This window comes from Phalaenopsis equestris, unplaced genomic scaffold (assembly GCF_001263595.1).
Source record: "Phalaenopsis equestris unplaced genomic scaffold, ASM126359v1 Scaffold233376, whole genome shotgun sequence".
In the NCBI taxonomy this organism is placed as follows: Eukaryota; Viridiplantae; Streptophyta; class Magnoliopsida; order Asparagales; family Orchidaceae; genus Phalaenopsis; species Phalaenopsis equestris.
The window spans coordinates 27,087-42,556 of NW_018251325.1; the positions used below are offsets into that span (position 1 = coordinate 27,087).

The 15,470-nt window shown below is 35.8% G+C and overlaps 1 protein-coding gene across 1 annotated transcript; it reads right to left on the reverse strand.

Moving 5' to 3' along the window:
- Positions 1-2,717: 2,717 nt before the first annotated feature.
- On the reverse strand, positions 2,718-10,375 carry LOC110038637 (50S ribosomal protein L19-2, chloroplastic-like). Its single transcript, XM_020743524.1, has 4 exons — positions 9,895-10,375; positions 7,042-7,128; positions 6,806-6,939; positions 2,718-3,005 (listed from the first exon to the last, which is right to left on the reverse strand). The coding sequence occupies exons 1-4, from the start codon at positions 10,249-10,251 to the stop codon at positions 2,897-2,899; spliced, it is 687 nt and encodes a 228-aa protein (XP_020599183.1). The 5' UTR covers positions 10,252-10,375; the 3' UTR covers positions 2,718-2,896.
- Between the last annotated feature and the right edge of the window lie 5,095 nt (positions 10,376-15,470).

Sequence of the window (15,470 nt, forward strand, 5' to 3'; positions counted from 1 at the left end):
TTTTTTTCAAGTGTATTTGATAGAGTCCTAGGAGAGTCTGTATTGGAAGTAAGGTACGGGCACGGGTTTCGAGACGAATGATGCATCAAACCGTGTGAAGAGGACCAGGAGCAGCAACTCGTGTCCCGTACCTTAAGTCTGAATTTTACATTATTGTATAGACTTAGGACCGGGCATGTATATGCGGAGTCAGTCCGCTTTTACTACTTTTACTTGATTATGTTGCCGGTCCAACGACATTTCGCCTATTTATATATTCTTTTGAGATGTTTTCTTTCTCTCTCTTCTCAAGTGCTTTTGCGTGTTGGACCATTTTATATTATTTCTTTCCGTATATCTGGGATTTCACGATGCAATATAGGCTCATTATGACTTAAATTCCTAATTTTTCTATTTAAAAATCCTAAATAAAATAATCAAGATAATTAAAATTTAGGATTAAAATATTCAGGATTTAAAAAATTGCAACTTTTACTTTCTTGCATATATTAATAGGGCCTCCACAATACTTAAGGATCGCTCTAGATAACTGCATATATTCGCATGTCCCGAGGAGGAGCCCCCGTGCTTCTTGAACTCGACTGACCCAACATATCTTTATATATAGGTGGTTTTCTAGTGCGCATAGGGTGTTAGAAGACTCCCAGACCCATACGGGGTGTAAGTCCTTTTGTTTAGAGCGTTTTCAGCTTTGTAGCTGAACCGTCATTTTCTTTTTTCCTTCCTGAGGCGTCCTTGCTACATTGGCAGGTATAAGTCTCACCTCTTAAAGCTCCAATTTATAGTCATATAATAGAGTTTCCTTCCTTTGACCTTAGGGTTACCGAGGTTCCTGTGGATGAGGCAATTCACGGATTGCTGGCTGAGAACCTCAGGACATGTTGGGTCGACTACCTTCAAAACCAGCTAGACTTAGGGTCCTAGTAGATAGTTGTGTATGACAGGTCCGTGGTACCCCGACCCAGTTATCTTTGCCTTTTAGGACTACTCTTCCCTGCCTTTTGACTACCCCTGTTCATCATTGTCTCTCTTTTTGCCTTCGTTGGCCTCACCCCGACGGCCTGATGACCGATGAGCTGCCGCCCATTTGAGATACTACGATTTGTTCTCTGCCCTTACGGTTCGGATGTGCTTTGACGTCTCGGGACTTCCCGTTTGGATGATACGGTTATTTCGTAGGTTGTGTATGTTGATGAGTCCGCTATCTATATGAGGACCATGAGAGACTCACTCCTCGTCTAATGGTTTAGCGAGAGCTTTGAATTATCGGGACATTCCCCTTGCGAGATAACCTCCCATGATGACCCTGTGCTAGTTGTCATTTTTCAGGTAAGCAAAACTCACTTTGGATCAAGAGTTTTCTTGGGCAACCCCCAAGATTTAATTAACTAAGTGGGATGCATCCCCTTAGACTCATGGCCCTAGAACAGACACCTACACCTGAATCTCTGGTTATGGGTAGTCTACGTAGATAGTCTCTGGTTTGTCGCTTTGTCGTATGTCACTTCTTATTCGGTCCCTTCCCTCTTCCAATCACTTATCTTATTCGGGAGGGAGATTTATTCGAATTTGGGAAGTATGTGACGATCAATAAGCTGACGACTCCTTTTAAAATAAAAGAGAAAAAAAACGAACGAAAACATACTCATTTAAATTTAAATTTTTTGATCAACTCTATTATACATTAACACCATTTTTCTACTAGAGCAAGATTGTAAACTCAACTCCTTATTCAGCTCCATTCTTTGTTATTAGATAAGCCTTGATGGCATGATTTGATAAAATTAATAAGTCTCGTGTCCAAATTATATAAAAAAGTGATCAATAGAATAATATGTATAATAATAAATAATATAACGCTTCACGTATTAGAATTAAAGAACAAAGAAAGAATACCTCAAATTAAATCTAGTGGGTGATAGGAACCCCTGGCCATATTATATAATCCCATGTCTGCTACATTATGGATCACCAAAAGCACCAATTTACTCCAAAAATTAATAGCATCCATTTTTTACATTTATCTTCTCTTAAAAACGGCGTATAATAAGCAAACCTCCATTGATTTACCTCAAAGAACTACATACATTTGATCAAATTATATTATCTCTGCTTTGAAGTAAATACTTTTATGATTAATAGCATGGTAGGCTTTGCTGCACAATAACATTAATATGTTAATACACTAAATTGACAAGAATACATAATCATATAAAATTATTAACCTCCCTCGACTTGAGCTTGATCAAGTTAATCGAGTTCGAGCTCGAGTTCATTAACTTAATCAAATCTGAGCTTAAACTCAAACTTAATTCTACAAGTTTAAGCATACTCACAAGCCAGTTTGATTATTATGAAAAAAATATTGATTCAAATTAATTTTATATTAAGATGACAAATAGAATGAAAATTAAATTATAAATAATAAGAAATTCCTTATTGCAAAATATAATATATCATTTCTTACACCTTTTGAGTAATTTAAAGATAAAAATTTGAATTTCAATGAGTGTATTTTATATCAATTATTTTTTAAACAAATCGGCTCATGAAGCAATGAGTTGAGTCAGAACTAGCTTGGCTTTTCAGCTCATCGTACTCGGTTCACGAGCCACTTATCCAGCCATCCCAACCGGCTCATGAGCTGCCTTGACTTACACCCCTTAGTTGGAGTGTGGGACAATATATTATTTTCAAAAGTAACAATAATAATAATAATATCTATATCAACATTGCCACTGACTTCATCAACACAATATAAACAGACAAACAGACATAATCAGTCATTTCATTCCTCAGAAAACACAGCTTAAATGCAGCAGGCATTAGATGGTAGCCAGACTGAAAAAAACAATGACATAAATTGAAAATTACAAATGAAAGTTTAATAAGATTATCACTTGAATGTTGAAAAGCGAGGCAGCTTGTCCCTCAAGTAATAGAGCCTCGCTCTTCTGACCTTCCTGTGCTTAACAACTTTGATCTCCTTAATGTTAGGCGAATAGCTGGGACAGATTTCATCCAGAAAATATAGTTAATATCAATGAATGAGCATCCAGATACGATCTCTAAAATTTGAAATTTATTAAAGAAAATCATACATACATAACTCTCATTTCCTATGTATTTAAATATATGACACCTAAACTTCAATTTTTATAAAGAAGTAATCTTGCTCGTGCATGAAAACGTGCATTTCATTTTTTTAAAGTTAGAACCGCGGTGTTTCTAATGTGACATGAAAGATTTAGAAGGTATAAATGTAAAAACATAATGTTTAGGTGTCACATATGTAAATGTATATGAATTGAGTGGCATGCATGTAAACGCCCCTCACTAAAATAAGGGGCAGTAAAGGTAGTTCTGAATCCTAACAAGCATATTAAATTGTAACTATGATTCATATATATAAAAAAAAAAAAAAATCATCAATTGAAATTTTTCACCTGTTCCAAGTTGTTTAGTAGAAAGTTAAATGAAACTACTGATATTGGTTCGAATAAAAGAACAAATAGGACGCTTTAAGGTTTCATAAGCTAAAGCATGAATACTTGGCTACAGTGAGGTACTTACAGGCAGAATATTGATGATTGAATTTATCACAAGTGATGGTAGATTAACATGACAAGTTAGGACTACAATAGCAGTTACGTGAATATATATATTTGAAAAAAAAAGAAGATTATTATGGTATATTTTATGATGCCTGGCTCATTATGCCTAAAGCAGGGCTTGAAGAGGATTTTTTCCCGGACAAGCCAGCATCTCTTTAAAATGACTACTACAAGAATTAAGCAAAGAAAAAAGGTCTAAACTATAGAAAAGATACATATAGTAGTCCCCTTATTCTTTAAAGGGTGGTCATTTTAGTCTACAAGTTAATGAAGTGTCAATTTAGTTCGTAGACTCTTTTAATGAAGGCTAAAATATTTGACGTGGGATGGGGAAGGGACCACTGAGCAGTTCAGTAAAAGTGAGGGAGGGCCGATATGCCCTCTCTCTAGGTCCAGGATTTACCGCTCATTCCTAATAGCAAGAAGGGTATTTTCTACTGTTTGTTTTTATTAGGTTTAGGTCATTTGCTGATTACAAATATGTACTAATTTATCGTATTATAGTTCTTATTTTCATTTGAGTTTTGTGAGGGTCTGTGCTCCTTTTATAGTTTCCGGATGGGGATGAGTCTGCATTGAGTGGTTGGCAACTGTATCCCTCCAATGTTGGTGGTGACATCCCGGGTCTCCTTCCTTCATCAATCATTTGAGTACTGATTTATGTATTTTGATAGGTTGCGAGAGTAGGAAACTCTTGTATCTTGTATCTTTTATTTGATCAATACATCTCGTCTTTGTTCTGGTTGATTTTTTTCCTGTCTCAGATTGCTTTATTGGTTGCTCTCGCTGAATCTTCTCAAACCCCCTCTTCTTCGGTATAATTTGGCATCAGAGTTAGCCTAACGTCAGTTCCATTCTGAGGTTACAAAACACTTCCAAAAACTTGCTAATCAAACCATGGCTAGATTTTGACCTAATTATAACAAATAATTTTTCTACACCCTAAATCAGCCTCATACACCCTCTTTCCACTCTCAAAATTAAACCCACCAAACCTGACCTAACCCTAATTTCCCCTTATTGATTTTCAAAACCAACAACCCTAAATAATTTTTTTGCACCTTAAATCAGTCTCATATGCCCTCTTTCACCTCCATAATCTAAACTCTAGCCATGCCACTGAGGAGACAAGTGTCGGAAGTCAAATGCACTCCAATCCCGAGAGGTTAAAACAACTCTATCACCTTCAACGTGGTCGACCTGATACCATATCATAAAAAATCATAAGTTCCAATAGATGAGGTCGAAGCTCCACCACTCCCAGTAGACTGACACGGGGTGGAGAGGGGATCCCGAACCGGTTTGGTCCTAGTAGGGGAGGGTCGGTCAGCCCTCTCTCTAGGGCTAGAGTTGCCTCACTCCTAATAGTAGCAAGGGTATTTTCATATGTTTGTTTTTATTAGGTTAAGTCATGTGTTGATATAAATATGTTGTTTATTGTATTAGGAGACTTTTTTCATTTGAGTTTTGTGAGAGCTTGTGCTCTTTTTGTAGTTCCCGGATGGGAAAGAGGCTCTATCCACATCCCTCCCTTGTAGGCGGTGATATCCTGGGTCTCATTCCTTCGTTAACTTTTCAGGTGGTGATTTTTGTATCCCGATCGGTTGCGGGAGTAGAAAACTCTTATATTTTGTATCTTTTATTTGATTAATTCGTCTCATCTTTGCTCTGGCTATTCTTTTACAAATCTCAGATTGCTTTCGTGATTGTTCTTGTTAAATCATCTCCAACGCCCTTCTCGATATCAATAATCCTTTATAGAGATATTTTAGCCCATGATAAAAGAGTGAGGGGACTAATTTGACACTCTTATAGACTCTGAGGACTAAAATAGCTGAAACGGAATAACCATAAAATTTTCATTTGGATAACTTGATAGCATCATCATGATTCACAAGAGATGCACCAAGGTAAATAATTTTGTTCAAAAAGAAAACAAAAAGTCCTTAATCAAAAGGGATAAAAGAGAATTACGTATCATGCACAAAAAATGAAGAGGTCATGATATCGTGTAAAATAGAGATGGAGAAAAAGAGAAGATTTTATACATTGACTTTAGGTCATTGAGAAAGAGAGAAACTATCACAGAAGTATTAATGAGAATGAAGGAAATACAAAGAGGGGCAATAGGAGGGCCACAACAGCAAGTAGTGAGGGAAACAAACGCGAAGACAAAGCACTAAAGAGAAACTAAAACATGAAGTACTGAAAGGAAGCCAAAATATGTAGAACTACTCATGGAAGGGGAACTAAAAGAAGGGCAAAACCATAGCAATAGGACCAATAGGACAATAAGTAGGGCTTAAAATGCGACTGTTGTTTCGCAACTTTTCCAACACCTGAGCTCTACTACAACAAATAAGCTGCCATCAATTGCTTCAGATCATAGCCTAAGAATAAGTAGAGGACCCCTCAGCACATGAAACATGTTGTCACCTCCTTTGAGCTTGTGAGAATTGTTCTTACCATAATTTTCTCACTCTATCCCACTTCCGTTTATATCCTCCTTGATCAAACCAACTAGAAGTATCACCTAAACCAAAGAGCTGTTTAGCTCATAACTGTTAAAGCCTCTAACATCAATAGGGTGGTGAAAGTACCAAGAATTCAACAAGACAAAAATATAGGCATAAAAAAAAAATTAAAGGATATATCCTCATCCTTATATTAAGTTTAGAGAACTTCAACCATTGTAATAGCCCATTGCCATTTTACATACTTATGATCTGCCAAATCTCTCGCAAACCCAATTAAAGTAATACCGGATATATATTCCTCAATGCGTCCATTATTGGCTTTAATAAAGGCATTCATGGTTTTCATCAGCCACCAGCAATCATAAACAGTTTGGGCTGCTTTTCTAGCAAAATAATCATTCATTAAAGTCATACAGATTAAATTTCAATTTTATAAATAGAATCCTCTTAAAAACTTCCATGCCTGAATGGAGACAAGACTTTATCATTGCTACACGTGATTTTTTTTTTTTAAACTTGAAAATTTTTGGAATAACAAGGACGAGATGCATTCTATCGTCTACCAAAAAAAGCTTGTTTTATTTTTTCATTGTTGCTCAAAACAGTTATTAAACATGTAAGACTACTTAACTAATTCACTATCATTCTAACAAAAAATGGATCAAATTCATTTCAAATTGGTTAAATGCTTTGCTGGATAAAGGAAGAACGTACATAGGGAAAACAATCTCAACACCAATGCCTGCAATAATTCTTCTAATACGAATAGTTGTGTGAATTCCTGCATTTTGCTTTGAAATGATTATGCCCTTGTAAACAGAAAGCCGCCTCTTATTCTCTGGTACTTCCTGTGACAGACAAATCTCAAGATCTCATAAGAAACTCAACGAAAAATTAAATTTATCAAAAAAAAATAATAATAATAATAAAATAAGGCCACCAAAGTTTACCAATTTAATCTCCACAATATCTCCAGTCCTGAGGTCTGGCACTGGCCTTTGCTTCTCCGATGCCTCAATAGCCCTCTTGTTCAAAATCTACCCAGCAAAACAACAGGCACTCATAAACACAGATATCTAGCAATTAAAAACCCAAAATTAAGGACTAAGTACCCCATGGATGAAGGAAAAATTTAGGCACTGTCTAGTATCAAATTTACAGAAAGATTTAAGAGGAATCCCGCTTAAATAGTCTTTTTTGGCACTTCAAATCCCGTGATTAAGTAAATCGTCACAGTATGCACTGTAAACAGCAGAACTACTAAATCACGGATTCCGCAGTTTTAATGCAGTTTAAAGCGGAGTATAGCAAGCGATAGCAATGAAGATGTTAGTGGTAGGTTGACATTAACACCAAAACCTTGAGGCTCTAGCTGCCGCACAAGTGCCCGATTGAAGCTCTCCTTCTTATGTAGTACCCCTCCGACCATCCTCTACTTCACACACTCCACTTGCATTTCCTTTTTCGATCTCTCGCAATGTTCTGCTCCCTCGCTATGATCAATCTGCTTGTGTGTCTACTCCAAAGTAGCAAGAAGCAGGTAAATGACACACTTCTTCACTTTACTTTCTTACGATCTGCTCATGCGTAAGAGGATTTTTTTTTTTTAATTTATAGTTGTAGATTTCTTCAACCTGTATCTTTATTATAATTACAATGTTTATGAAATAGCTTGTTAAATTTATCGATCATATGCACATAAAGAACATCTGTATGATCATGATGAAATTCTAATTTGAGCAATTGTCACATCCATTTTTACTTGTGTTAGCATTTATGTATCTCTATCCATGCATATAAAAGAAATTTCAGCATTTCCAAAAAATATCACCAGCTAATAGCAGAGGAAAACTAATATAAAATACAAAGAAAGAAAAAAGACGCAACAACAGGTGTAGCATAAGAAAACAATGAGAACATATTTGAAATTTACCTTTAATCTATCATTTTTTATGCATAATTATTAAGAAAAAATAACACATAAACATAGGTCAAGTTTGATTTCGAGGAGCTAAGCCAAAAGAAAATCATCCCTCTCATAATAACACAATGACATGTTGGTTTGAACTACACTGAGAAATTAATTTCATTCAAGAAATTAGAGAATATACATATTTATCTTTACAATTCTTTTTATAAACGCAATGAAAACCTAAAGTAAAGCTGCAGCGTAAGTTCAGGTTTTTATTTTTAAAGCTATGATTTTTTATTTTCAACTGAAACAAAAGAAAATTGAAAATTTTAGTTACTTGCATTATTCCTCCTAAATCAAACAAATTGGAAAAGAATAATTTCAAATCAAATTTCTAGCACGTTCTACTTTATCTCATTTGCATTTCCTCGCACTCAATTTCTTCAAACCAAACCAAACCAATAAGAAGGGATTGAAGAAAACCACAATTATTCAGCCATGATTTCATAAATGAGTAGCTATAATCATGGCCACTATTAGGGATGATAAACAAAACGTTGAATCGCAAAAGTAACATACTTTTGAGGGCCAAATAACTGCATTGTGCATACAAAAACTATATCATCTAACAATCAATGAAAAAAGGATTTATAAAGCTAACCTCAAATAGATCAGATACGATTAATGATGATGAGCCAAATATTTTCCACTTACATACACACAACACCTTTATCATATGATGCATGACAACAAAGGGTACCACATTTAAGCAAAACTTGGCTTAAACCCCGCCAAACTATCTTTTGAACAATTTAATACCACCCCCTATAGAAACTGTTATAACAATTTCTGCAAGTAATTCCCAACATAAGGAAAATAGATAAAGTAGCAGAAAATCATAAATTATAAATTTAAATAAATACAACCAAGGAGAATTAAAAACTACTTTAAGGGGGTTGTTTAACCCTATCTAAGAGCATATAAACTATAACCCCTTAATTAATTTACATATTACACTTAACCTTATGCATAATAACAATATAATAATTCTCAAATGTACTAAATTGCGGGATTTGGAAGTACCGGAAAAAAACTGTCTGGGAGGATTTGTGCAGGCTTTCTTTAAATCACACAGTAAAGTTGATACCAGACAACCCCTATGGAATGCATGTGTAATACATTAAATCGTTTTTACTCTAGGTAATTTTTTTTAATTTAGAAATTAATAATAAATTAAAGGCATGTCATTTTGTATGTAAGAGATTGGACGAATTTGCCGCTCAAGTTGAAGGTTTCATCAAACATCTTGTGAATTAGAAGAGAGAAATGATGTATTATTAGGAATTGCAAGCTTTGCCTTATTTTTGCCATTGTAATATAAACTTTTCTTTTTCTTAACATAGAATTTAGAGGTTTCGAGTTTTCCCTTAAAGTCATATTTGGAATGTAAATGGTGAATTCCCTTTTAACATGTAGTATGGGTTCTAGAATTCAAGAACATGTTGTTTCTTCTCATTCTAATTCAAAATTTTACTAAATTCATAGTAACATGTTTAAATCCTCAAAGAAGTTACCAAACAATTTCATAGAAGTTAACTCAATTTATTAAAGCTCATACCAAATAACTTCTGAAATTTAATCACCTCAGGATTGACTAAATTTGGATTTACAGGATTTACAGGATTTACCAAATCTACCCGAGTTAAAGTAAAGAAATTTACAAACAGTCCCTTAGGGTTGTGAAGTTCACTCAAAAGCGAGACTTGCTAAGAATTTAATCATTTTTTTTCTCAAAACAAAATAATTTAAGCTTGATTCGAATCGTAAATAGAACAGGCTAGCCTATCTCAATATTGGAGATTGAAACATTCATAGCTGCAAAAGAATTTACCCCAATAATGTCTCCAAGCTTGATTCTAGGTTTCCTGGGAGGCTTCTCCTCCGCCACCGCAACCGCGCCTTCCGTGCCATCAGCCGGGTTCTCGCTATTTTCAGCTGCTTCCTCTAACGCCGCTTCGCCTTCCTCAGAGCTAGAGCTTGCAGCGGCTGTTATGAAATATCGGATACGGCAATTAAGCGGGGAAGGGAATCTGGCGACGAAGTTTTCGAGAGAGAAGCTAGGCAGCGGAGCGCGGCGAGAAGTCGGAGAAACTAAGGGAAGAGAAGAGGAACTGGAGAAAGTCGATTTCTTTGAGGAAGGAAGAACAGAGATATGGAAAAGACAGTGAGATAACGCATTGGCGTACATGGTCGCTTCTTCTCCGAACAGGGCAAAATGCAGTTCTTGAGAGTGTGAACGATAGTTACATGGGTAGAAGAGTATTCTGATGGCCTTATCGAGCCGGTAGAGATTTTGGGCTATGAATTTTTCTGCATTTTTTTGGATTTTTATTTGTCAAACCTCTAAAATTTTTAATATAACAAGCTAGGCACCCGCACATCAAGCCCTAGTCCCTTGAATCCCTCATTTTGGCCCTCACATCTCATGACGCTCTCACGTCTTGCTCCGTCGTCCTCCATTGTTCGTGAACAACTCATGTTCGACTCATTAAGTAACTCATATTTAGCTCTTTTCTTAAGTAAACGACTCGAACACGAACAAATTTTTTAAGCTCGAATTATAAACGAGTCGAACATGAACAGTTCTTTGTTCGCTCGTGTTCGAAATATTTTAGCTAAAAAAAAACATATAATTATTTATATAATAATATATTATATATATTTATCTATAATTTTAAATCATAACAGCTCGTGTGGTAATGTGAGTCTGTGTCTTTTTTGCATAGATTTAATCCAAATTTGAATCTAACATCTTATATCTATTTTTTCCAATTAATTTTAACGAGTCAATTTGAGTTGAACGTAAACAAGAATATTTAAATCGAGTCAAGCATGAACACACTATTCAAGAGCCAATTTTGAATACGAGCAATTTCGAACGAGCAAAACGGTCATTTACAACCCTATTGTTATCTATCATCGATCGTTAACGTCTTTGGGCGTCACTTTCCCTGAAAGTCGTAAAAAAACCTCTTACCTTCTGATTTATCCAGTGAGAAACCCTTGCACTTCACATGTTGAGGGCCCCAAAGAAAGTAAGGGTTTCTTACATGCTACAACTCAAGCGAGGGTTCCATTTCCTTTATCTATGATTTTGTTGAATTCTCATATTTCTCCCCGTTTTTTCTCTTAAAACTAATATGTAAGTCACGACTTTAGTGACATAGTATTTACATTTATTTTGAAAAGATATGTGTAACACTGATTCTTCTGCATTTATGTATCTCGAACATAAATTTATTGTTAGGATAAAGTATATACACTAGTTGTTGTGGTATATATATAGAAATCAAACAGGAGAACGATCTTTGATGAAACAAAAAATAGAACGAGAAATTCACACCAAAAAACAGTAACACTGCAGAACACAAAGATTTACATGATTCGGCAAATTGCCTACGTTCACGGAATTGTAGAGGATTTTAGTACTTGAAGAATTTACACCAGCCGATCGTCTCGACTTACAAGAGAAATCTCTTACTCCGTTGCTTTCTATTCTTCTCTCTCTACACCGAGATATACTAAAGAAACTCTACATTGAGATACACCGTAGAAGACAAATTTTACAAGAGAAATAAACTCAAATTATCTTCTGCTACAGGCCACCAAGAAGAAGCCAAGGGAGAACAATCTTCTTCTTCTTCTTTCTTCTTCCTTCTTCCACAAGGAACTACTTCTTGCACTTTCCTTCTTCTATCTCGAGGAAGCCCGAAGAAGAACACCAAAAATCGTGACTTCGTAAACTGAAGGAGAGCCGTTGTGATGCCTTTTATCGCAAAGAGGAGGGAGCGATTGGCGCCTACGGTTCGTGACTGAAGAGAAGGGAGGAAAACTGAAGCTTCGCTTCCCGAAACAAAAATAGTTCGTGAAACTGTAAGGTCGCGGCCGCAACCTTTCGCGATCGGGAGCAAGGAGCGGGAAGCGGGAGCGAGAGATCGGGAGGCAGATCAGACTCCAGCTTAACAAATCTCTCACTTAGAAACTAATACACACACTACAACACCATCTTCCTCAAACTGATATCCTCAACTAGCGGCGTCGACTTTTTCTTCAAACATGAATCCTCCACCTCTGTAACTTAAAGCATCTGTCTTCACTCCAGAAGACCAACTGAAGTTGTGCACAACTTCAGTTGGTCTTCTGGAGTGAAGACAGATAGTCCACATAGTCTAGCACCTCCAAGCTATTTCTTAAATTACTATTGTTTCTACTTATAACTCCCACTGCATGGGCAATATTCTGCCTCTGCTAAAAGCCTTTTCCAACAAGTCTAGCTTTGTATCTTTTACTGTCATCACGCTCAGTCTTCACCTGGTACACCCACTTGTTTGGTAATGCCTTCTTCCCTGATGAAAGTTCTGCTAGCTCCCACTTGCTCAAACTTTCATCTTGCAAGATGTCTTCATAGCTCTGTGGTTCTCCACTGTCCGTCTGTGGAATAATAGGAATGGGTGCCCCGGACCCACTCTCCTCTTCACCTCCATCATCAACAGAACTATGAATCGTCAGCAATGATGCATCCTGTACTTCTTCAAATACCACATTTGCGCTATCATTCTTCATATTCTTGAGATTCCTGCAGTTTCTCTTTATGTGACCAGCCTTGCAACAATTACAGCAGGTTGTATGTTGACCAGACTTTGATTTTGATCTCTCTCTATTTGAATTTTTGTTTTGTGATCTCCCTCTAAAATCAACATTTAGTGTCGAACTCGTACATGAGATATCGCCAGAATCTTTCTTACGCACCTCCTCGGCCAAAATTAAATCGCGAATATCATCTCATTTCAATTTATATTTACCTGCAGAACTGCTGACTATCATCCTCATGTCTTCTCAACTATTTGACAAGGAGGCTAACATATCAGCGAACGTATCTCATCATCAAAATCAATTTGGACAAACGACAATTGATTTATGATAGTATTGAAATCATTCAGGTGCTGAGCAACAGAAACACCTTATGCCATCTTCAAATTGAATAACTTCTTCATTAAGTAAAACTTGTTATTTGTCGATGGCTTTTCATACATACCTGATAAGGTTGCTATGAGACCTGCAGTCATCCTCTCTTTGATGATGTTGTGTGCAACAGACCCCGATAGGGTTAATCGAATAATCCCCAGAACTTGTCGATCCAACAAATTTCATTCAGCCTCATCTATTCTTTCAAGTCTTCTCCCCAATAACGGAATACGAAGTTTCTTCTTATAGATGTAGTCCTCTATATTCATCCTCCAATAATCAAAATCCGTGTCATCAAATTTCTCGATTTTTTAAACCTTCACTTCATCTGCAGCCATCGTCTTCCTCAGATCTAAAACATAGCTCTGATATCAGTTGTTGGGATAAGATATATACAACAGTTGTTATGGTATATATATAGAAATCAAACAGGAGAACGATCTTTGATGAATCAAAAAATAGAAGAAAATTCACACTAAAAAACAGTTACACATCGGAATGCACAGATTTACATGGTTCGACAAATTCCCTATGTCCACGGAGTTGCATAGGATTTCATTACTTGAGGAATTTACACCAGTCGATCGTCTCGACTTATAAGAAGAATCTCTCACTTCATTGCTCTTTGTTCTTCTCTCTCTACACCGAGATACACTGAAGAAACTCTACACCGAGATACACCAAAGAAGACAAACTTACAAGAGAAATAAACCCAAATTCTCTTCTGCTCTTCTCAAATTCTCTTCTGCCACAAGCCACCAAGAAGAAGCCAACAGAGAACAATCTTCTGCTTCTTGTTTCTTCTTCCTTCTGCCGCAAGGAACTACTTCTTGCACTTTCCTTCTTATATCCCAAGGAAGCCCGAAGAAGAACATCAAAAATCGTGACTTCATAAACTGAAGGAGAGTCGATGTGATGACTTTTATCATGAAGTTGAGGGAGTGATTGGCGCCTATGGTTCGCGACTGAAGAGGAGGGAAGCGAACCGATGCTTTGCTTCACAAAACTATAAGGTCGCGTTCGCGACCTTTTGCCATTGGGAACAGAGAGTTGGAAGTGGGAGATTGGAAGGCAGATCGGTCTCCAGCTTAACATTTATGTTAGATTTAGGGTATGTGGCCAAAATTGTAGAATGATGCATGAATATGATGGTGGGACTTTCTTGTGTTTTTGTTTGTTAAAAACACTTTAATTTAGATTAGTATGCATTTCTCAATTAACCCATTTCTTTTAGTGAATTGCATAGTTAATTCCTTTTTTATTTAGTTTGATTTTTTGTTTCTTAATATTACACAATCAAAAGCTATTTATTAATGTTTTTATTTTATGTGTGAAATAAAAAATGAGTTCAAAACAGACATTAACGGCTATAGGTGTCATTTGAAGCAGTGATGTATATTGGAAGTGAAGTTTGCCTTGCATTAAATACAACAGCCACACAAATGAAAGCAACGAATGAAAATTTTATCGATGCCCTCGAAATCATACAAAAGATGACTGCAAATTCTTCAAATGGATAATTGAAGTTGAACCTACAATGGACATTAATTGGTATCAATTTCGTGCACATAAGAAAATGGATAAGAAGAAAATTGATGTCATTGCATCTCATTTGAAGGTTTTGATTGGAATCATTGTTGTAAGCTTTATTTATCTTGCTTATGTTTAGTTTATGATGTGTTGTTATGTGTCATTGTGTGGAGTCAATTTGCGTAGTTCATCCCTGTGCATGTAGATGTCGATGTACGTGGGTATGAAATATAGTTAGAGTTCGTCAATAATAGAACTTCTTGTCCAGGTTCAAATTTCTTCTTAATAATCTTCCGATAATGTCATATTTTCATTTTCTCTTTATAGATGTTTGCATTATCATATGCTTCATTTCTAATCTCCTCAAGTTCATTGAGTTGCAATAATCTCTTTTCTCACCAACATCTTTTAGATTAAAATTAAATTCCTTAATAGCCCAAAATGCATTATGCTCTAATTCTACTAGTAAGTGGCATGTTTTTCCAAATATCAGCATGTATAGGGACATTCCTATAGGAGTCTTATAAGTAGTTCTCTATGCCCATAATGCTGTGTCAAGTCTAGTAGACCAATCCAATTTATAAGGATTTATAGCCTTTTTTAAAATGCATTTAATTTCACGATTTGATATCTCTGCTAGACCACTAGTCTGAGGATGATAAACAGTAGAGAATCTATGCATAATATCATATTTCTTAATTAATTTTTTGATTCTCTTTTTCCTAAAATAAGATCCTCCATCAGTAATAATTACTCTCGACATTTCATATCTTGTAAAAATATTTTTAATTAAAAATTTAGAAACATTCCGAGCATCACATCTAGGTACAACAATAGCTTAAATCCATTTGGACATATAATCAACAACAAGTAATATATATAGGTTTCCAAATGAAGGCATAAATGGTCCCA